Below are 23,287 nucleotides of genomic sequence, written 5' to 3' on the forward strand. Positions count from 1 at the left end.
ACAAAAAGGTTACGTTACTACTTATAATCAGTGTATATAATCTTCTATATCATGAATAACGTAATGACATGTGACATGAAATAATTTTTTTAAACTTTGATTTTGTTATATTTGAGAGTCAAAATTGTAATAATTAAATTGAAAATTTGAAACTTTTCCTCAATTTATATTGATTTTTTTATTTAAACCAACCGGTATGGTTAGTATAGATCTCTTATTTGAGATGTAGTTTAGTCAAATGATGAATTTTTTACCAAATTGGAATTGGATATGATAGACGAGATATTGTTAGCCCAGGATCCAATAAGATATGGAGTAGAATTTTTAATGCAACAAAATTCATTCAAAGCTGAAATTTAAATTAGTAAGTTACAACTAGGGATGGCAGTGGGTCGGGGACCCGACCCAGACCCTGAGGGTCGGACCCTAATGGGTCGGGTATGGGTCTCATTTTTTCAGACCCAATAGGTATGGGTCGGGTATGGGTCTTAAGAAAATATTTCGGGTCCGGGTCCGGGTCTAAGTTATGAGACCCATACCCGACCCTTAGACCCTTTATTAAAGAAAAAAAAATCAAAATTACAACTTTTTTGAATTCATACTGACAGACTGTAGAAACTCAACTAAAGTATATTTATCTTCCCTCATCCCATAAAGTGATAAAACCCAACCACTGACAATACCACCACTAACACAAGAAAACCAGCACCACAGCATTGATACGCGACTGGCAACCACCTCTCTAATAACCGGCGACCGACAACCACCATTAACGGCAGATTAATAAACTCATAATGTTAAAGTAGTATAATTTTTTTATTTAATATTATAGACCCATATACCGTTAATCTTGTTATTAAAGTCATTTAAAACTCGGACCATGGTAGACCCTGCAGACCCTACCCTTACCCATAGGGTCCGGGTATGGGTCCTCAAATTTTAGACCCTTGCGGGCCTGGGTCGGGTATGGGTCCAAAGGGAAAATCTCGGGTCGGGTCCGGGTCTAGGCGGACCCTACCCAGACCCTACCCATTGCCATCCCTAGTTACAACCCGATTCACCTCTAATAAAATTTGACTTTTTAGGAAGGCCCAAAAACAGCTCGGTCAATGTTTGCTAGAACTAAATCCGAGATAAGCTTAATAAAATTCAAGCAAATTTCATACTCCAACTTTTGAGGCTCAGTGATTTAAATTGAACACGAGCTCGGACTCAAATCTCATAGCATCATAGATTCAATCGCGCGCATACACCACATCCAGTACCGACACAACCCAGTACCTTGTCGTACTGGGTTGTCAATATTATTAAAGATGGCCTATACTATATGTCAATCTGTTCCCTCGCGTTGAGTTCAAGTTTTTATGAATTAAAGCTTAATTCTTTACTGATTTATTGTTAGTTAAAATGAGGTTAGGATTGTTATGACAAGACAACCAATAATTGTGATTATTCTTGTTAAATTTTCCGATAGAGAAATAGAGAAAGACAAGATATCACCACACATTAATAATTTATTACGAGTCACAAAATCTAAGTTCATCAAACCAATTCATACGTAAATAATGTTCCAAATAATAATAATGCAGAAAACAGTAAGCTAATAGGGACGCCGATGCATATCCCTGTAACAAGATCCAATTCCAGGACACTGGCTTTAGGCTTTAATCTTCTTCTTTGGCCTTACCTGCAAGACATTCAAGTTAAACAACAGCTTATTAGTACGTTACTATCTAAGACCGAAAGACAATCCAAGGTAAACATAATCGGGTTAATAATGAAAATTAAAAACGAGTGAACATATATATATATATATACCTGATTGCTGTGGCCACATTTCTTCTTTCTACAGTTTGTAGCGCGAACGTGGAGACGAGCATAGCACCTGAATACGATCAAGATGAGTAAATCTTATACACATGAATACTTTCAAACATCGACAGTTGTAAAATTGATAAAGGTGGGAGACTTACTTGCGGCAGACCAACTTGTCTTGGTTATACTTCCTAGCCAAGGCCTGGAGAGAGGGTTCGATAATTCCACCACGCAGCCTTAGAACTAGATGAAGCGTCGACTCTACAGTAAAAAAACGCATAACAATTTACAGTTCAGCATGGGTCGAAAAAGAGGAGTGGGATATATACCAGACATGAAATTAGGCCATAGAAATGCGATATAGGATCTCAAATCGATAATATACATGATAAATGAAATAAGCAGGATGTCGAAAGAACAAACCCTTCTGAATGTTGTAATCAGCAAGTGTGCGACCATCCTCGAGCTGCTTTCCGGCAAATATTAGCCTTTGCTGGTCTGGTGGAATTCCTATTTCAAAATTAACCCGTACAAAAGTCAGCTTTGCTTAAAGCGTGTAATGATGCCTCAACATAAAAAAATTGAAACTTATTGTAAGACCGTATATTTAAATGAGACCGTTTTAATTAATATGGGTCGAATAGAGGAGCAATTGGTAAGACCGTATTCTTATATGAGACGTTAAAAGTAATTATGTTCAAAACTTCATAGGTACAATTTAAGAAAAATGGTACTAAAGATAATAAAACAATACAAATCTTGATTAAAGATACATACGAAATTACTATATCACGATCAACAATAAAAGAGTCAGGAAATACAAATAAAAGGATACGGAAAACGGGTCTCTCAATAACTTATTGAAAGACCGTCTCTCCAAAGTTTTAGTGTAAAAATATTATACAGAGTAGTTACATTTCACGGTATAGAACAGTTATTTTTAACGATCTTATACGAATAGACTATCTTATCATACAATTTATTCGAATGAAAATTGTATTGCAACTAATATACGTAAATAACAGAGGAAAAAGAATTGAAGAAATACCTTCTTTGTCTTGAATCTTAGTCTTAACATTGTCAATGGTATCACTGGACTCGACTTCGAGAGTAATGGTCTTCCCGGTTAAGGTTTTCACGAATATCTGCATCTTCGTTCACGAATTAGGTTTTTCTCTCCTGCGAATTACGGCACAAACCAATGTAATTGTGATATTTCTCTTTTCCTATGTTTTTGGTTTATATTTATAACTTGGGTTATCGTATGCTTAGGGTTTCATGACCTTGTTAGAGAATATTCCTATTGGAATAAATAAATAATATGGTAATATTATTAAAATAAAATAATATCATGATAAAATATTTAGAGATATAAAATATAAAGAGGAAATATTACGAGATATTCGTAATAAATATGATTATGCTTTCTAGTTTAGTTGTTTAATTTAGGTAGAGGTAAACCTTTTGTATTAAGACTGAGCGTTTGTTTGGTGCACGGGTATGAGTTTGGAATCAGGAATCATACCCGGTGGTAGACCTGTATTCGGGCCGGGCTGGCCAGGGAGCGGGCCAGACTCTTCTGGTCAGACCCGGGCCAGGCCAGGGGAAAGAGCGGGCTTGACCGGACCGGGCCGGGTAGGGATATGCTTGACCTGGGCCAGGACCCGAGGCGGGTCAAGGGCGGGCCGGGCTGACGGGCCTTACTAATTTATTTATTTATTTTTATTATTTTTGCTAAAATGGCGGGCCAAGGGCGGGTCAGGCTGGAATTTTAAGACCCGGGCCAGGCCAGAGCCAACGGCGGGCCAAGGCCGGGTCAGGCCAGGTTGCATAAAATGACAGGCCAAGGCGGGCCGGGTCCGGGTCGGGGTCGGGCCAGCCCGTGCTGATGGCCAGCTCTACCCGGTGGTATGGGTTTGGAACTTTACTCATACCTTGTATTTGTTTCATTTTTTTAGTGGTATGGGTTTGAACCTCAATTAAGGTTAAAATGCGTAAATTAAAAACTTAAAGTATTGTAAATAATAATTTTCAATATTATAAAATCATGAAAATGATTATTTAATCAAATAAGTATATAAAAATTTAGATTTACAATATGCTATAATTTGTTTTTTCATATTTTTGTTCATTTTAGTTTGATACCCTTGGTATCAATCTCATACCCACCCCGTCCTTGGGTATGAGAAACCCATATCTAATGGGTTTGAGATATGGGTATGAAGCTCAAAAATTGTATAATAAATAGCAGCATGATGATTGACTGGTGATATAATCTACCTACGATCTATGTTTTTGTCATGATACGTATCATGTCCCTAAAACCCATCATTATGCCCTTAATGATGCTTAAAGTTTAGTCACCAAAAAACAAAAAATTCTTAAAGTTGTAGAATGTTGGTACACAATCACTCAATCAGAAGTTGTGATATACAGTATATTCAACGTGATGACTACTCTCGCTAATGCATGCATGTATGTATTAGAGTTTTACTAAAACTTGAAAAGATAGTCTTTTAGTAATAAATTATTAAGAGACTAGTTCTTCAGATTTAGAACAAGTTTTTCAGGATTATCTTTGGTTGTATGTTCTGCTTGAATCAAAATTGGATATTTTCATCTCATGATTACTCGAATTTGGCTTAGTTGTACTTTTGCCTTTGCAAGGAATTAAACGTATTGATATTATTTTGTCATAATCTATAAAAAAATACTTGGTGAAATTCTAAGGATCTCAGGTTTAAGAGCGATCATGCAGGGTTATATATATATGGCCTTGGATTATTTTTTCTAAATTTCAAGCATATCACCTCCTAAAAAGGATGGTTAACCTGATATGCATGATTTGCGACTATCACATATACTCGGGATTGACGCAGTGTACACTAAAAATACAGCTACATGTTCTCTTATCATCCCAAAAAAAGTTATACAATGTATGATGACTTAGCTCCGTACAACCGACATGTGTATTTAGAGACTTCTTCATTGTTTCAATGCCTAGAAATTGTGCATTCAACTGGATTAGCTATTGATATTAGTGCAAAAAAATAAGTCATACAAGCAATGGTGGATTTGGGGTTGTAGAAGCGTTCGTCTCTGCTGATAATTGAAAATTTTAGTCTTTTGTTATAAAAATTCAACTTTTTAAAATTTTCCTTAAATCGTTAAAGCTTTCGTTCCGCTGGATCAGTTTCTAGCTCCGCCCCTATATATACATAAAGTTCTCTTTTAAGTCTTAAATCAAAAGAAAATAGTGCAGTGGACTGTGAAACCACACCAAGGAAAACGTTGCCAATAATTTGTAGTGGAAATTAATTAGTGAGAGTACAATGGTAGTGGATAAAGTAATATGAAAGGCCTACCACAAATGTCAACTATCGATTGAGAAAATGGTGGACAGTTGACACACACAATAATCGAAATAACAATGGCCCGTTAAATAGTTGAGATAATCCTTCGCAATCTATTACTATATGTGGATGGTCCATAGCTAAATTGAGTGGAGGACTCAAGAAGTCAAAGTTCATAACCCATGGACATGGCTTATAAAACATGCTATGATAAAGATGGAAACTCTTAAGATAAACATAATCTAGAATTTTCCATGAATGAAGATGTTTGACTATGTTCGATTTCCGATTCATTTATGTAATATATATATAGGACCGTATTACAAAAAAAAATCTAATATAATGTAAAAGATATATTGTATTGATGATAATATAAGTCATCACGATAAATATGCAATTACGGTAATCATCACAATCAAATAAAACCATGAGCTCGATCTTCCCAAAATCTGTTTTAAACATTTGTGCATTTTCATAGTCAAATAAAACCAATTTTGATTTATCAGAATATAATTTTTCCATATAGAGTAAACTAAATTTGTCCTATGATACACTCTACGTCTCTACTCTGTCATCGATTTTAACTTATTTTACTTTGTTGACATGGCATTTGTGCTATTTGCCACATCTGTAACCATAAGATGAGTTTCTAAAGTTTTCGAAGAGCAAGTTGATAAATTTAAGGGCTGTATTAAGTTAAAAATTCAACTCAACAATTTAACATGCATCACATATGGAGCCTTCTAGGTATCCGCTCCTCTCATATCCCTTTTTATAATGTCCCTTTTTCGGATTGGCTAGTCAAGAATGCCGGGAATGATGCTGCAATTTCCGTCACCGATTGGCCGATTCATTTTACTATTACCTGTTGGTGGATATGGCGATGGAGAAACAACATCGTGTTTGGCCGAGCAAATGAAAACCCAATCAACCCTAAGGAGTTTCTTATCAGACAGTTTGAAGTAACGAAGCTAGCGTTTGATAAGTTCGACATATTCGTTCCCGCAGTAGGTCTAGCTAGTAAGGAGATATTTGTTCGTTGGTTACCACCACCGCATGGGTGGCTCCAATTAAATACCGATGGCGCCTCAAAGGGAAATCCAGGGATGGCAGGAGGTGGTGGCATCTTTCGAGACGAAACGGGTAATTTCCAACACGCATTTTATTTCTCCTGTGGATTTTGCACTGCACCTCCATAAAAGCAGAGCTCTTAGCTCTAATGAAGGGTTTGGAATGGGCGCGAAAATTGAGAATCACCAAGCTTATCATTCACATGGACAATAAGCCTTGTATTAAGCTTGTTTTGGAGGATCAATTGGTGAGCAATGGCCTCAAATTTATAGTGATGCGATGCAAAGAACTTATTGCCGCTACCTCTTGGACTGTCAGACTTGAGCATTGCTATCGTGAGGCGAATAGAGCCAGTGATTGGCTCGCAAATCAAGGCATCAACTCCAGCACTTCGGGCACATATCTCGATTCTCCACCTGATGCTCTGCGTTCTATCCTACGGGAGGACATTTTTGGGGTCGCTTTTCCCCGTGTAATAGTTTCTAGTTAGTTTCGGGGTTCGCCCCTCTTTAGCACCAAAAAAAAAAAAAAAACAATAATAACTCTAATAAGATATACAAGTGGAAATAACAAATCAAATTGAGCCTTGAAATTGCATTGATGACGAACAAAGGCACGACGTTAAAGCCACAATAATCATAAGATACGTATCCCTCAATCAAACAAATATTATTATTCAGTGGTCAACTCCCATAAACAAACAAACACATAATTTCTTCCTAAAGCTTCCATAAATTTTGAAGGGTGAAAGTGATTTTAATTTTTATTTTGGAACACTAGCCTTGATTCGTCCGTGATTCACAAGTAAATAAACCTAGACTAATCTAGTTTCATTTATCTATTATTGTTAGAATATTAGTTATAAAAAGTCAAATAGGACTTAAAATTGTATTGTTCGTGGACAATGTAAATAAAATGATGAGTATTTTATTAATATATTTCAACGAATTTTATCGTTCATTGATAATTGTAAAGCTGTTTATCTTATATTGAAATTAAAACATCTCATAATAAAAAGGAATAAAAGAGATAAATCAATAATTAGACACATAAATGATATAGAAATACTAGGACGGTAAAACTCTTTCTCATGAATTTTAACATTACTGCTTCTCTAAAGTTTTAACATTACCGTATCTCTAAAATTTGAACCTAAGACTTCTGATTTAGCTAGAAGTCTAGAACAGTTTAGCTCTTTTACTTAATCTAAGTGCTATGGTTGCGTCTTAATTTAGTTGATAAAATAAATTTTACTTTAATAATAAAATAAAATATTAAGAAGAACCTTAGAAAGTCACATGAAATCTACTCCTAGATTCCATAATAATAATATAATATTATTGTAATAAAAGCCGTATATACGAAATCATCTTTGTAGACGGCAAAAATATTTTACCCCTTCCAACTTTCCAAATTCCACACTCAACTAGAATTATAATACGCATAATACGCCCATTAATATTGATCCTACACGGGTTATTCTATTTCACCCAAACCACTTTTCACCTCCCCTAAGAGAACTTGACCTTTCCAAAACTTTAGTCAAACATACAATATTATATTATTAAACATTATTATTTAAAAACCCTAAAAAATATTATTTTTACTAAATTGCCCTTAAACGTCTAACATCTCAGTATAAATACCCAGCCTTAATCATCCTTCCCCTCTCAACCTCCACAAAAAATCACATACAATTTCACAAAAAGAATTATCATGAGCAATATACCAAGTTCATTAATCAATTTCTCTCTTACCCTATTTCGTCTCACCATCTCCTCATCCGACCCTTGGCCTTTTTCTTTCTTATAACACGAGCCTGAAATAACCCGTTAATTCAACAACCAATTACCAATCAAGAATTCTTTCAGTAAGTCTTTCAACAGTCTTTAACTTAAAACCTCTCACAATTCCCTTTTCCATCTTTAACCTTTTTTAGATCGGTTGTGAGTATACGTCTGAAATAAGAATTTGTGAATCGCAATGGGTAATGGTGAAAAGCACAACACGGTCAACTTATATCATCTCCTACATCACAAGAACAAGGATGAAACAAAGAACGTGCCAAAAGGGTGCATGGCAATTATGGTAGGACGTGAAGAAGAGGAGCAATTACAAAGATTTGTAATTCCAATTATGTATGTTAATCATCCTTTGTTCATTAATCTTTTGAAAGAAGCTGAAGAAGAGTATGGTTTTAAACACAAGGGGCCGATTACTATACCGTGCCACGTGGAGGAATTTAAGCATGTTCAAGGTTTGATTGATCAAGAACAAAACAATCATCATCATCATCTTAGGCATAATCATCATCAACATCATAATTTCTTGTGTTTTAAGGCTTGATTAATGAGGATTTATGTATATTTGTCGCTTGGGATTGTGAATGGCCTTAACCATCAGCGTTGAACTTTTGGTTGAGATGATGTTCTGAAGTATTCGTTTTTTTTGGTTGAGATGATGTTATGAAGTATTCGTTTGCAACTTGTAAATAGTCATTAGGGTTTTATTTCTTTGATTTTTGTGTTAAATTTTTTGGGTGGGTTTGTTATCTTTGTGAGGAGATAGTATACTTGCTATATTAGCTTGACAATGATGAAAAATTTGAGTTATTAATGAGATTTTCTTTTCTATTATTACTTGAAGATTGTTTCCGAATTTTTAGTTTTGTTATTCCTTTGCATTCGATCTTATTGTATGAATTAGTCAAATATTTTACTTTCAAATTAGTACGAATAAGATTTTTGCAGTCGCTCAAAAATATGGAACGATATTAATTTTCCGAATGAATTTCCATTATGTAGACCAACCGAAATATGTATGTATGATTCATCTTACAAATAATTTGGTTGGTTTCGGGGTTCGGATTGACTCATATTAACTTGTATATAAGGGTAAGAACTAAATCATACTCCCTCCTATTCACCATTTTCCTCCCGAAGGAAAGATCAATCAACCAAAACTGGAATAATTAGTCTTGCTTATAAACGTTGGGATGAATTTATACTCCGTTGTAAATTATTCTTGGATTTATACCTCCGTTGTAATTTATTCTTGTTTACAACGGATGTAAACAAGAAATTGTGAAATTGGAAAGAGAAAAGAAAATCCTGAATAAGAGGGACTCGAGGGAGTATTAACTAAGATTGATTAATCCTTGGCCTTTATTACTATCTCACAAGGGCATTATAACATACTATTCTAAACTTTTTTTTTTGTGTCAAATGAGCCACAAGGCAATACAATATCGAAAGTTGGGGATTTCGTCTTAACCACTTTGATTAAGATATCTTCGGGAGTCGGGACAATACTCTCAACTATAGAATATGGTTTTTGTCACTTGTGCTAATATCTTTGGCACATCAATTGATCTACATAATACTTGCTCAAAATTACTCACAAATAACTCGATAAGGAAAGGGAAATTATCAATAGACATGCATTGAATAAAGTTAAACGAGTATACAAATTGCTATTGCTAAAGTCAACAAAATTGAACTCCGGTTAAAGATCGAGAGCATGATGACCTTGTAAAACATTCAGAAGAATCTTTCAATATTTGTTCAAGTGGTTGATGTTTGGTGACATGTTGTAGTAATAGATTGCGTTCCACTATGAATATCGTGGGGTCGTGGCTTTGTGACTAATCGTTTGTAGTTTGGGACAGATTGGAGCTATCCTTGATGGATCCATACATCTTTGATTATCCTAGGCATCAAATTGGATAATGTATTGTTTTGTGTATGTTTTATGACGGATTTTTTTTGAAATTGTTATTTCGTATATTTTCGCAAATTGAATGTGATATGTGTAAATTTGTTTAGTTAATAAAGTCATGAGAGGTGGGGTTCTTGACTAATGTTTGAATTCTATTAACATGTTGAGTTAATCTCCCCAAACTCCTAAAATAAATGAGGAAATAAAGCTTGGATGTTTCAAATGCAAATTACGTAAATTGTCTACGTTTTTTGAGAGTGATAACATTCATCCCTAGGAAGTTATGTAATTGTTTTAATTAAAACAATTAATGGATTATTAGAAGTTTTTAGGAACTTCTTAGTATAAATAGGTGATGGTGCTAATTGTTTTAGTACACACAAAATATATAGAGACAAATTAATATAAGTTGGTGAGAATATTTCTTGTTCTAGAAGAGAGAAAAGAGAGTGTTCAACATCCTTTAAAAATAATAAGAGTGAGCCAAAGTTTGAGATAAAGTGACAATACTAGTGTGAGTGATTGTAATTTACTAACTTTGTAATATCTTATTAGTGAATTAATTTGTCGAGAGAGCCGTGATTTTTCCCTTAGTTGAGAAGGGTTTCCACGTGAGAAATTGTGTTGTCACTTTATTTGCTCTTACTTACGTTCGTTGTGTGTGTTCCGTCGTAGTATCGTTGTTGGGTGAGATTCTTCCCGCACCGGGTTTACAAGACGCTTCCCCAACACAACATTAGACCAAAACCTTACACAACCCGACGAATCTATTAAAATGACCTGACCGATAATGACTCAAATCTAAGCTAAAAATTGACCGGACTAATTCGACCAATAAACGACACAAATCCGACCAAAAACCGAATATGCCGTAGTCATGACCCGAATCAGACATGACTTGACCCAAACAAACCCAATCCGGATGGCCCGATTGTCACTTCTAGTCTCTAGGTATGCGGTATGCCATGCGCTGATGCACATGCACATACGGAAACGGGCCAAAAAAAACTTAGCTACACAAATAACACAGCCTAAACCAACAAAAGTCCACCTTACATGTTCAATGTTCTCCTAGTTCTTTGTCTAGTCCACCAACGGTTTGAGTTGGGCCTCCCATACGAATACTAGTCCAGACCCGTTTCCAGGATCATTAGCAAAAGGTCACGGGTTCAAATCCCACTCGCCTTATTTCTAAAGTGGAATAAAGAATATTAGCACCAGGTATAAGCAGGCCTGCAATTGCATCAACGCTTTAAGCCCAAAAGACATTTCTTACCATCAGCTTAACCTTTTGGTTGTGATGATTTCTTGACACCAACACCCTTTCGTGTCTAGTACACATGGCCGTCTATAAGGGAGTTCAACCCGTTCATTTGAACAGAGCCCCCGAATTTTTCGGCGCCAATTTTTTGGAAATCCAGTAGTTATATAACTTATATAAAAGTCAGCCCACCATAATATTATTTGATCCATTTATCTCAACCGGTAGCAGCGCTGGCTCATGACAATCTTCACTCTTGCGTAAGTTGATATTTTCTTCTTTCTCCTTTTGTTTAATTTATAGAATTGACATACTATACAAGGTTTTAACTTAATTAATTGGCCAATAGTATATTTATCATATCGATATTAACAAAAAAACAAAATTAAGACATCGTAGTGTGGGACAATCTTGCACGGTAACACGATCAATTTATATAAGAATCACTTTTTCTATTGATACAGCAAATGAATGGTTTTATTTTAAAAGTAATGGATTGTCACACGTTATAAGCGTTCCATAGTTTGTGAGGCGAATTAACATAAAGTAAGGCCCTCCAAATTTTGTTATCTTCTAAAATTTAGATTAATATAATGCATACAACAACTCTCCTATAGGACCGTCCTATAGCATAGGACTGACCCAAAAGGAGAGAAGCCCAAAGATAAAATTTAATTTAAATTATATTTTAACAACACGACATTTTATGATAAAAACTAACATATTTAAATATACAAGTTATTAATATAAAACTTTAGGTTATCAAATAAAATATTTTTTTTACAAGTTTATTAACTATTTTTTTTTTGGGCTTTTGGTTATTTGATTAAAAAGGTGAGTTATAAGTTAATTGTTTGGGCTTTTAGATTATGGGCTGGTCTTATCCTATAAGACAGTCCTATATAACAATTTATGTAATGCATATCAAATAAATTTTTTAAATAAATGTTACGAATTTAAAAATGAAAAATAAATATTTGATTCCAATTAGTAATACGGAGTTTGCATAATAGATAAAGACATGTTTTTTAAAACTTACTCCCTTTTATATACAACTTTTTATAAATTACTCCCTTTTATAAATATTTTTAAAACTTACTACCTTTAAGATGACAACTTTTAAATTTTGATACTAGCGACATTTTCTGGTGAAATATAATGTTAATGGACCGGTTTGCCCTTCAGTTATTATTTCCCCATATACTTACCTACCTACCCATTTAGCCCAATTTCTCACCATTTCCTAAAAAGAAATTGAGAGGCAAGTTCATATTAATGGTCCGGATCGCATTTTGGCAACATCTAACGGTTCTCAATTTACCCATAAAAGTAAAGGAAAAATAGGAGTGTAAGGGATAATTATTATTAAAAAAAATTGTGAGAGGAAATGGGGAGAAAGAAAATGGAGAGGATCCAAATCCCTACCCAATGTACAACTCACTCATCATTTACTGCGGAGTAAGGATCTTCTCCATTTATCAAAAAGAAATGGAGGTCCATTACTTTTCAATGGTCCGGATTAATTCTTGGCTCGATCGGATGGTTGTAGATTTATTTGAGAAAGAAAAAGTAAATGGATGGAATGGAATATATAATAGAATAATCTTTGTGAGGAAAAATGGACCAAAATGTAATGGAGAGGATCCTTCCATTTACTGCGTTACTTTCCAATATGAAACCCCCCTTTTTTTTCTTCCCCTTTTTACGTTTTACGCATAATTTTTTTTTTTAATTAAAATCTTTTCATAATCTTGTCTCATCCTCACCAAGTTCAACTCACTCATCAATGTCATCATCAATTGCAGGTTTGTATACTTTTCCCTAATTTTTCATTAATCTTACTATTAATTATCCATGTTTCCTTCAATTTATAGGGTTTCCTTCGTTTTACCCATAATTCGTTTGTGTACAGATTATTGCCAACTAGTTAATTGCCCATATCTGATTTGTTATTTGCATAATAATTAGAATTTATGGTTTATTTACATAATATTTGAGTATGAAATTTAAAATTTAAAATTGCATAATTTAACCCCTAATCTGTTGAAATTATAATCAATGAAAGTTTATTGTTTTCATTTTTAAACTGTAGGAATGTCATCTTCATGTTCATGTTCATCTTTTTTAGTTGATATTCGTGTAAATTATGGAGGTCAATTTGAGTTCAATAAAGGGAAAACAGAATTTGTCTTTTCTAAGAAAGATCATGGTGGAGTTCATTTGCTTTGTGGGATTTGGAGTGATAGTGTTACTGTGCCTTTCTTGAAGACTCTTGGAGAGAAACTAATGGGTCATGATAACTTTGAAATGTGGTTTAGGAGACCTGGTAGAAACCTCACTGTTGGGAAAGCTTTACTTGTCTCTGATTTTGATGTTGTGCAGTTAATAAAGGGTAGAGATGGAATGAATGTAGTAACCCTTTATCTAACTACTCCTCTTAATCTAGTGCAGGGGCGGAACCAGGAATTGTTTCCATCTAGAGCTAATTTTTTTACTTTCGAGATTTAAAATACGTCAAGAGGCTTTAGAAGTCAATAAGTGTACCTGCATTTACCCGATGTTATTATAGAGTATATTCCTTGTCACTTTCGTAATATTTTATTCAAACATGACAACTTAAGGTTTTTTTTTTTTTTTTTTTTTTTTTTTTTTTTTTTTTTTTTAGGAAAACACCCCGAAGGGTATTAATATATTAACGATAAATCATATGCCACCGCAGAGTTCGCAACAGGAGGTAAGCATGTCATTTTTGGGTTGCTTTGGAGGACCCTTCCTCTTCTTCTTTGCCTTTTTTTTCCCTTGGTTGTTCATCATTTTTCTCTTCGTGCACCTCTTCTTTAGTAGCAGGCTCTTCATCATTTTTCTCTTCTTGAACCTCTTCATTAGTAGCAGGCTCTTCATCAGTAGGCTTCGTAACCATCACATTTAACAAAGCCCAAGCCCAATCCTCATTTTCAATCTCGTCATTTCCTAGGAAATACTCTTTCATGGAATGCATAATTTCGTTTGTACTTTCTTTCAACCCCAACTCTTTCTTTCGTAGATTGCATGACATAATCCAAGCAAATCTCCAACATCTGAACACCAACGGTTCGGTGAACAACATGAGATTCATCCGGAAGAGAAAGTATGCGACTTGCATCCGTTTTTTTTTGTACAACCCCTCTTCTTTAGCTTTATTGGTCAAACTCTCTTCCTTATCTACGCAATGAAGGCACATGCTCTTCACTTCAGACATCATAGAGAGAGTTATTGATGAACTGATTTCGCAAAGTCCAGCTGTGGCGACATGTGAGTGAGGATTCGCTGTTCCATGGCGAATGTTCTATAATAAACCCATGCCTACATAGATCATTTGATTATAAAACCAACAAATTGCCTTGGGTTGACATTTAGTTTGTTTCTATAACTCTCTCCATGATGTCTTCAGTGAAGAGCATGTGCCCTCATTGCGTAGATAAGGAAGAGAGTTTGAACAATAAAGCTAAAGAAGAGGGGTTGTACAAAAAAACTGTTGCAAGTCGCATACTTTCTCTTCCGGATGAATCTCATGTTGTTCGCCGAACCGTTGGTGTTCAGATGTTGGAGATTTGCTTGGATTATGTCATGCAATCTACGAAAGAGTTGGGGTTGAAAGAAAGTACTGACGAAATTATGCATTCCATGAAAGAGTATTTCCTAGGAAGTGACGATATTGAAAATGAGGCTTGGGCTTTGTTAAATGTGTTGGCTACGAAGCCTACTGATTAAGAGCCTGCTACTAATGAAGAGGTCCAAGAAGAGAAAAATGATGAAGAGTCTGCTACTAATGAAGAGGTGCACGAAGAGAAAAATGAAGAAGAACCAAGGGGAAAAAAAGGCGGAGAAGAAGAGGAAGGGTCCTCCAAAGCAACCCAAAAATGACATGCTTCCGGGTAATATTCGATGAACAAGAACACGATCGAAGAGAGGCGTATAAATGAATAAGGTAAGATGTCTGATCATCTTTTTTCCCCGCTCATGAAAACAACATGCTTAGTATTAGCCTTAGCTAAAGACTCCATATAGACCTCATGCTCATGGATCGAATTTTCAGAAATTAGAGCAAGTTCACACAACTCCTCAAATGAACTAGTTTGCTCAATTTTAATTCAAGTCTGAATGCTGAGGATCTGGTCACGTATGATAGTCTATGTAAGAAAGCTGAATCGAGGCTACATGGGACGAGATTTTAAAAAGTTGAAGGGAGGTGGTGTTGGTGACAAAAGGCTACTCCTATGTTGATGTTGAACAATTGCTAATTCTATTGTACTGTTACTAGCGTATTTTGAATTTTCTTGTAGGGACTTGTTTTCCTTTTTCTAATGCAGCTGGTCTCTAAGAACTGTTTTTTCGAAATCTGGGGTGTTAGCTTTGAATGTTTGAACTTCCTTCTTTTTGTGTTGGTCAGTGTCAATTGTGGTATTATATCAATTATCAGTTACCAGTTACGTTTGTACTTTGGAATTATTCGGTCGTATTTTATCCAAATTCATTACAATATTTAGCATTTTATAACTGCAATTTGTTCCACTTCTAAAATTTTGTACAGGACCTCTAAAATAAAATGTCCAGACGGCCTGAAGTCGACTAAGAGTAACGTAGATTTATAAATAACTGCATTTTGTGCCGGTCTATTATCCATAATTCCATATATTCTTGTATTCAATCTAACCCAACTAAAATTTGATACATAGGTGACTATAAGATGGATAATCGTTATGAAAATCTACTTCACTTAAGTTACGTCATTATAAATGAAATTTATTTTGAGGCTGAAGTGGAAAAATCATGGGAGGGATTGCAGAAAATGATCAATCGTATTGTCGCAAAGAAGGTGTTCGATGAAATGTCAGAACCAATTGAGGAACATGTTGGGAAACTTCTTAACCTTACAATCCCTCTGCATAATTGTATTTTTCGTAGGATAAACAGTCTCGTTGTGTTGCTAACACAAGGGTAAGACCACCGAATTTATAATTTTCATTCAAAGAAGGCAGTAGGAAGGCATAACACACTTTCATGAAGTAGACTTTGACTAATAAGTCTTCTAACTACTAACTACGACTTTGAACTGTTCTTGCATGGATAAATGTGTATATCTTTCAGGCTTAATACATGAGGTTATATAGTACATGATAATTAAGACTTAATTTTGTCCACTAATAATGAAGCTAAGAAAACCAAACATCATCTTGCAGCTTTGTTTCTGCATAGTTTCGTGTTATTCAGAATCCGATACCTTGAAGCAAGGACAACAGCTACAGGATGGTGAGTTCTTAGTTTCAGCTGGCAAAGTCTTTACATTAGGATTCTTCAGTCTAGAAGAGGAAAAGAGTATTGGCTACTTCAACCCGGAAAGCGTTCAGAAACGCTTCATTGGCATCTGGTACACTGATGGTCCTGGTCGGAGACCTGTTTGGATAGCCAATCGGAACAATCCCGTCTACAGAGCCACTGGAGTCCTCGAAATTGATACAAGTGGTGATTTGAAGATATCAGATAGTAATGGTCAAACCTCAGTTATGCTGAGTTCAAAAACTCAAGGGACTGTCAGAACAGTTGCTGCTACTCTAACTGATGCAGGCAATTTTGTGTTACGAGAGGTGTTGTCGGATGGGCTGGCAGTGTCGAAAATTTTATGGCAGAGCTTTGATTATCCAACAGACACTCTTCTTCCAGGGATGAGACTCGGGTTCGACAATAAGACCGGGAAACACTGGTCTTTGACTTCATGGGTAAGTTCTAAAGTTCCTGCATTTGGGCCTTATACTCTCGGTTTAGACCGCAATGGTACTAATCAGCTGATTCTATGGAGAAGAGGTGAAATTCAGTGGAAAAGTGGATCATTGAATGACGGAAAATTCTTGAATCTTGAAGATTATCTTTACAGTTTCGAGTTTGTTTCAAATGAGAATGAGAGTTACTATTTGTTATCTGCAATGAACACTTGGTACGTTAATTTTCCAATGTATCAAATTAATCAATTGGGTTCAATCAATAGTGTAAACATTGCACAACCCGATTCATACCAAGAAAGTCAAAGAGACGGAGATAGTCCCTCTTTGTCCAAAGTTGTCAACTGTAAAAAAAGCAGGACAGCGCCAGGGTGCGTGGAGCACAAGTTGCCGGAGTGTAGAAACAAGGGTTGGTTCGATAGCACCAAGGGTTACGTGAAGTCTGACGGTTTTAGGTACGAGAAGAGTAGAGGTAGAGACATGTTGGGTTTGGATGATTGTGAAGCGATGTGTTTGAAAAATTGCTCTTGTGTTGCTTATGCCTCCATCTACCCGAATGGAACCGGGTGTGAGCTTTGGAGTAATACGACGCAGTTAGTAGAAGACGGGTACAATGGCTATCGGGACTTTTATCTTCAAAGGTATCAACCAACTATGTATGGTAAGTAAGCCTGTCGGTACCATGAAAATCTAATTTTTAATAATGCAATCTTAACTCTGCTGCAATTGTTTCTGAATGTATGGCTGTCAGCTATCGGAAGGACGAAAGTAATTTGTTTTGGGTTAATTCTTCCTAAATAGCAAACACATAAGACCTCTTGTTGTAAATACGAGCAAGTAGGAGTCTAGTATTTATTTCGGTTAGAAAATGAATGTTCATTGATTTTTGGTGACAAATACAAAAGGGTGATTTGGTCCAATCAACTCGAAACCGGTCTAGCTCAAAGGCGGTTCAAGCTACATCAACATTGTGGTGTTGATTGTTCTTCTAGTTTACTTGCACTTATAGTTACTTTGTTGGTGTCCCCCTATTTATTGTGGTTGTGTGTGTTGTTTTTGCTTGTTGTAGAGTATCTCGACGAGAAAGAACCCCCAGCAATTTGGATATGGGTTATAGTATCCACATCGATCTTTATAGTCGTTCTAGCACTAGCATGGTTAGGCTATCGGATGAAGAGTATGCTGCTGTCAGTAGGCTATGGGATGATGAGAATGCTGCTGTCAGTAGGCTATGGGATGATGAGGATGCTGCTGTCAGCAGCTCGATTCATTGGTTTGCTAGGTTGTTTCTTGCGACACAGAGTCGCATCAAAACTTTCGAGGTCTTATGATCACATCCGACAGAAAGTCGAGACAGGTAGAATTTAAAGTAAATGCATTGAATCTTTTAATCTCCAAACTGCATAGAAAGATTTTGTATGGAGTAGTATTTTGCTGACGCGGGTGTATTTGTTTTTCTGTGTAGTAAATATGCAAACAGGAGAGAAGACGCTCGCTGATCTGGAATCTAAAGCAGGATATTCAGGAAAGTCGCGGAAGAAAAGAACGCTCACGCTCGCCTTTGGAAAGAAGGGTCGAGGAATTCGAGTGTTTAGTTTTCAAAGTGTGGCTCGAGCAACAAATAACTTCAATCTCTCAAACGTGCTTGGACAAGGAGGATATGGGACGGTTTACAAGGTACTGTGTAAATCACCGCCACAATAATATTACTCCAGCAACTTAAATAGCAATAAAGCGGCTTTCAGCTGTAATTCACAATATATAAGAAGCAGAGATGGTTAATGAGCAATTTGTTTTCCTCCATCAAAATTAGGGGTTGCTAGAGGATGGACAGGAAATAGCGATAAAGCGGCTTTCAAAAACGTCAAAACAAGGCACGTCGGAGTTCATGAATGAGCTGAAGCTGGTTGCGACGCTGCAGCATACCAATCTAGTTAAGCTTATTGGATGTTGCATCGAGCTAGGAGAGAAAATAGTTGTGTATGAGTTCATGCCGAATAAAAGCCTGGATTTTTTCATTTTCGGTTAGTATTCTTCAACTAAATGTTCTGTATCCTTAGCAACTATTAAAGTATTTCATCGAAAATCCATAATTTCAGATGAAAGTAGAAGATTACTTCTTGATTGGACGCAACGGTTCAATATTATAGAAGGGATAGCTCAAGGACTCCTCTATCTTCACAAATACTCTAGGTTGAAGATAATTCACAGAGACTTGAAAAGCGGAAACATATTACTAGATGAAGAAATGAACCCCAAGATATCGGATTTTGGTATGGCTAAACTCTTTGAGCAAAATGAATCAAGAGCTAATACCAAGAGAGTTGCAGGCACGCCGTAAGTAAACTACTCCTTCTGTTTCTAATAGTGCACTGTTTCATACGAGTTCAAAAGGGAAGTGAAATATTTCATCTGATGATGAATTTACTGTCTGTAACTTCGTATTGCAGTGGTTATATGCCGCCAGAATATGCACTGGATGGATATTTTTCAGTCAAGACGGACGTCTTTAGCTTTGGTGTGTTACTGCTAGAGATTATCAGTAGCAAGAAAAACAATGGAACTTACAGCCCCGACCGACATCTTAACCTGATTGGATATGTAAGTTCACCGCAATGCTATGCATCTCGATTTGTTCTCATAATAACTTTTATCTCAATAAATTCTTAAATGAGACGGTTTCATGATATATAAAACAATCACGAGACTAATCCATATTACAAGGTATTATGAGACCGTATTTCAAGAGGCTGACTTTATATCAACCGGTCCTTGTTTTTAGGCATGGGAACTATGGAGAGAAAATAGAGGGTTGGAGTTTATCGACAATACCTTGATTCTAAATGACCGGGAACAACAGGATGCAATGAAGTGCATCAATTTGGGGCTCCTATGCGTGCAAGAGAATGCATCAGACAGGCCAACCATGTCGACAGTAGTAACCATGATCAATAATGAAGCTAGTCAACTGCCCATTCCTAAGAAACCGGCATTTTTCTTTGGGAATTACGCGTCTCAAGCTGAGCGTTTGCAATGTGATCTAGAGCAAGGCTCTTTGAATGAAGCATCAGTTACAGAAATGGAAGCCAGATGAAGCTGACTTCTCTTATTAGTCTTGGTTACACTCCTGTTTGAAAGGATACTCGCTATACAATACTTTAGGACGGTCGAGTACGGTTATACATAACTCTACTCGTGAAACGTTTGTGCCACTCTATTTCTTCCTCATATACATTGGGTGGCGTAATTGATTTTCGAGTGGCGTATCAGTCCACTAAAATAAAGTGGCAGCCTTTCGAACAAATTATACGGAGAAAGATTTTTTGGGCTCATGTCCTAGGTAAATGACTATATATGCTATGATATTCACTATGGTTTGATTTCTCCGAAACCATAAGATAAGAGGCCATGTCTTGTGGATTGACAGGATATACTCGTACCATCCAGGGATCGAGTATATGTATAATAGTTTTAACAACGGGTTTCTTAAGAAAATCAACCGTTGTTAAAACCTTTTACAACGGACGCTTTAACAACGTCCGTCTTTTTATAAAAACCGTTGTTATAGCCTGTATCTGTAGTAGTGTTGAGTATCATTAATATCGTTGCAATGGACTCGTCGCCTCCGTCATCGTACCACCATTACTCCTAGTTTTCTGGGACTAGTAAAAAATTGAATTTTGGAGGTTAGAGAAACCTTAAAATTTAATTAAGGGTTTAGATAATTTGGGTGATGTTAAAGCAATTGAATTAGGGATTTAGGGGTTTTGGATGATATGGGTGATGTTAAAACCATGGAAGTAAGATATGGAGGGATGAGGATGGTGGACAAGTGAGCGAAGAATCACAGTATTGAATATTGATGATGAAAGTGATACGATTCCGCATGATGACATATTTTAAAATTAATTAGTTTATTTTCTAATTTAGTTATCTCCTTATCTCAATTTTAGAAAGTTTAATTATCTATTATATCTTTTAGGTAATTTATTATTTAGCAAGAATAAGAAAGATCTCATCAGAGATACTAGGTCGTTATTAGGTTATTTTTGAAGCCTATATAAGGCGTGTAATTGCGGTCACAATAGATTATGATATTGAATTAAAATTAAAGCTGCTGCTTTGTTTGTGTTTGCAAGTTCTGTAAACATAGGATCGACACGTTTTCGTTCCGAATCTGTTATTGTTTGACGCGTTTCAAACTCTAACCCGATTGATAGCAATAGGTCTTGTGATTCAATCTCCATTGTTCGATCTATAGGTCTAGATCGCGCAAATATCCCATTGTTTCGATTTCAAGACAGATTTCGAAGCAAATATCCTTATTTCATTATTGTTCGCTTTCTGTTAAACCGCTTCCGCGCAATTTTCGTATCATAAGACTTATGATACGAAAGTTGAGCGGAAGCGGTTTAAAGAATAACGAACAATAATGAAAAAGAGATATTTGCTTCGAAAACCTGTCAAGATCTTGAAACAATGAGATATTTGTGCGATCTAAACCTATAGATCGAACAATGGTGACCGATGTAGCAAAGCGCGTGCTAGTCGATCTAGTTTAAGCCTGTAAACGCGTCAGACAGAAACCGTTTTGGAACGAAACGCGTCGATCGTATGTTTACAGAACTTGCAAACACAAACAAAGCAACATCTTTAATTTTAATTCTCAATTGATATCAAAAACGCAGCACACCTTATGCCTTATATAGGCTTACAATCATCTAACCCTAGTATCTTTAGGAGATATTATTCTTGTACAATAAGAAAACTAACTTTGGGAAAGAAATAACAGAAATAAGTAAACTTCCTAAAAACTGAGATAAAGAGATGACTAAACTAGGAAATAAACTAATGAATTTTTATCCACTTCCATTTTTGGATCAGAAAGCCAACAGAGTTAAACGAACAGCAAGAGAACATGGTGGAATGTACTCAATGTAGTATATAAAAACATAAAGAAGGGCAATTTCGTCATAAATTTTGGCTTTAAAACAGAAAAATTGAATTTTGACGGAATAAGTCACCGAAATATGAAAATGGGTGTAATTTTTTTATCTGAGAATATTTTATGAGAGTAAATTATTAAAAAGTTTTCATAAGTAAGTTATTTTAGAAAAGTGATTTATAAAAGGGAATAATTGTTAATTTACTCTAAGCTTTATTGTGAGTTAAATCAAAGTGCAAATTAATATGGAAAGATGACCTATAATTTGAATTATTCCTGTCAATTAACCCTTTATTGTTTTGTATTTTCGATTTATTTGCCATTGCATTATTTGGTAATCAGAACACTCGTTCCTCTCGACCTGTGACATCAAAAATGAAAAAAATGTAGGTTTTCTACCAGAATCTACGCCATGATGACCCAATTGTGTACATCAAATTCTCGAAGCACATAGGAGTGGTATAGTCAAATCCTATTTCTAATTTCCTTAGTCCTTAGTCCTTACCATAGGCAGATTCTCTTTCGGCGAAGACGATGGCAGTATGGCTTTCGTAAAAGTCACAAAAGAGGAACTCATCCCAATGCAGACAATACGCTTGACGTGACCATTCATATATTGACGACGATGTGCGGGGATTAGCAGACTTCATTTTAGAAATGGCTAAAGGTAGCAAAAACTACACAGGAAGAAAATGAAGACATGCCCACCAACTGTTCGATACAATTCCTGAACCAACTGAACAAGCTAATGCGAGGAGCCAAACCATATGTCAAGCTGAGGTGATCAACAACGAGGTAAACAAATCGGAACAAAACATGGGTCCGGTTAATAATATTTTTGATGAGTTTGAGTCTCATACTGAATGTGATTGGGTAAAAGAGTCTCAATTATCAACTGCACAAAAGGTGCTCGATGAATTCCCGCTTCCATTATGTTGGGAAATTAACGCCAATCTCCCACGTGCAACGGAAGCAACCAATCGACAAGTAAACCGTAAAAGTAAATAAATGTAAGCAATAATAAGATGAGACAGTATTTAGGGTCAAACCCAGGGCAAAACCTTCCAAACCGGAAGTAAAACCCACTAGCCAAATCGACTAGAATCCACTATAATAATATAGTACCAGTACAACGTAACCGTTCCGAATTAATACCAATTCGAAACCCACAATAAAATAAGATAACAACCTCTAGCCCTCCAGTAATATTAGTCAATGCCACTAATATCACCCCTAGAGTAACCTCCTAAATTATTGTATTATAACACCCGTTATACTGCCTCTCACCCTCAAACCCCGACTGTTATTTTATTTACTAGTCACCTTGTTTGATTATAATTTGTGAGATACTTTTCCAAAGGATTTCCCA

General features: G+C 35.8%; 2 protein-coding genes across 7 annotated transcripts; one reads left to right on the forward strand and one right to left on the reverse strand.

The window, feature by feature from the left end:
• Positions 1-1,479: 1,479 nt before the first annotated feature.
• LOC141622176 (ubiquitin-ribosomal protein eL40z fusion protein-like) lies at positions 1,480-3,050 on the reverse strand. Its single transcript, XM_074438234.1, has 5 exons — positions 2,864-3,050; positions 2,239-2,325; positions 1,974-2,076; positions 1,819-1,885; positions 1,480-1,687 (listed from the first exon to the last, which is right to left on the reverse strand). The coding sequence occupies exons 1-5, from the start codon at positions 2,964-2,966 to the stop codon at positions 1,658-1,660; spliced, it is 390 nt and encodes a 129-aa protein (XP_074294335.1). The 5' UTR covers positions 2,967-3,050; the 3' UTR covers positions 1,480-1,657.
• A 9,765-nt stretch (positions 3,051-12,815) lies between these two features.
• On the forward strand, positions 12,816-20,343 carry LOC141618587 (G-type lectin S-receptor-like serine/threonine-protein kinase At1g67520). 6 transcript variants are annotated; one of them, XM_074435687.1, is made up of 10 exons: positions 12,838-13,022; positions 13,664-13,787; positions 13,937-15,184; positions 16,437-17,634; positions 18,043-18,330; positions 18,439-18,650; positions 18,787-18,997; positions 19,073-19,310; positions 19,424-19,574; positions 19,756-20,343. In XM_074435687.1, exons 3-10 carry the CDS (start codon positions 15,176-15,178, stop codon positions 20,065-20,067), a joined length of 2,619 nt encoding a protein of 872 aa, XP_074291788.1. In that variant the 5' UTR covers positions 12,838-13,022; positions 13,664-13,787; positions 13,937-15,175; the 3' UTR covers positions 20,068-20,343. The 6 variants fall into 6 exon arrangements, with proteins under 6 accessions (XP_074291791.1, XP_074291788.1, XP_074291787.1 ...); XM_074435686.1 differs by having other exon boundaries at positions 13,669-13,787; XM_074435688.1 differs by having other exon boundaries at positions 13,669-13,757; positions 13,883-15,184.
• Positions 20,344-23,287: the final 2,944 nt, after the last annotated feature.

This window comes from Silene latifolia, chromosome X (assembly GCF_048544455.1).
Source record: "Silene latifolia isolate original U9 population chromosome X, ASM4854445v1, whole genome shotgun sequence".
In the NCBI taxonomy this organism is placed as follows: Eukaryota; Viridiplantae; Streptophyta; class Magnoliopsida; order Caryophyllales; family Caryophyllaceae; genus Silene; species Silene latifolia.

Coding starts and splice junctions, on each gene's coding strand:
- LOC141622176 (XM_074438234.1), bottom strand. CDS start 2,966: ATGCAGATATTCGTGAAAACCTTAACCGGGAAGACCATTACTCTCGAA. Junction 2,326..2,863: donor TAAGATTCAAGACAAAGAAG/GTATTTCTTCAA, acceptor ATTTTGAAATAG/GAATTCCACCAGACCAGCAA. Junction 1,688..1,818: donor AATGTGGCCACAGCAATCAG/GTATATATATAT, acceptor AATGTCTTGCAG/GTAAGGCCAAAGAAGAAGAT.
- LOC141618587 (XM_074435687.1), top strand. Junction 18,998..19,072: donor CCTGGATTTTTTCATTTTCG/GTTAGTATTCTT, acceptor CCATAATTTCAG/ATGAAAGTAGAAGATTACTT. Junction 19,575..19,755: donor ATCTTAACCTGATTGGATAT/GTAAGTTCACCG, acceptor CCTTGTTTTTAG/GCATGGGAACTATGGAGAGA.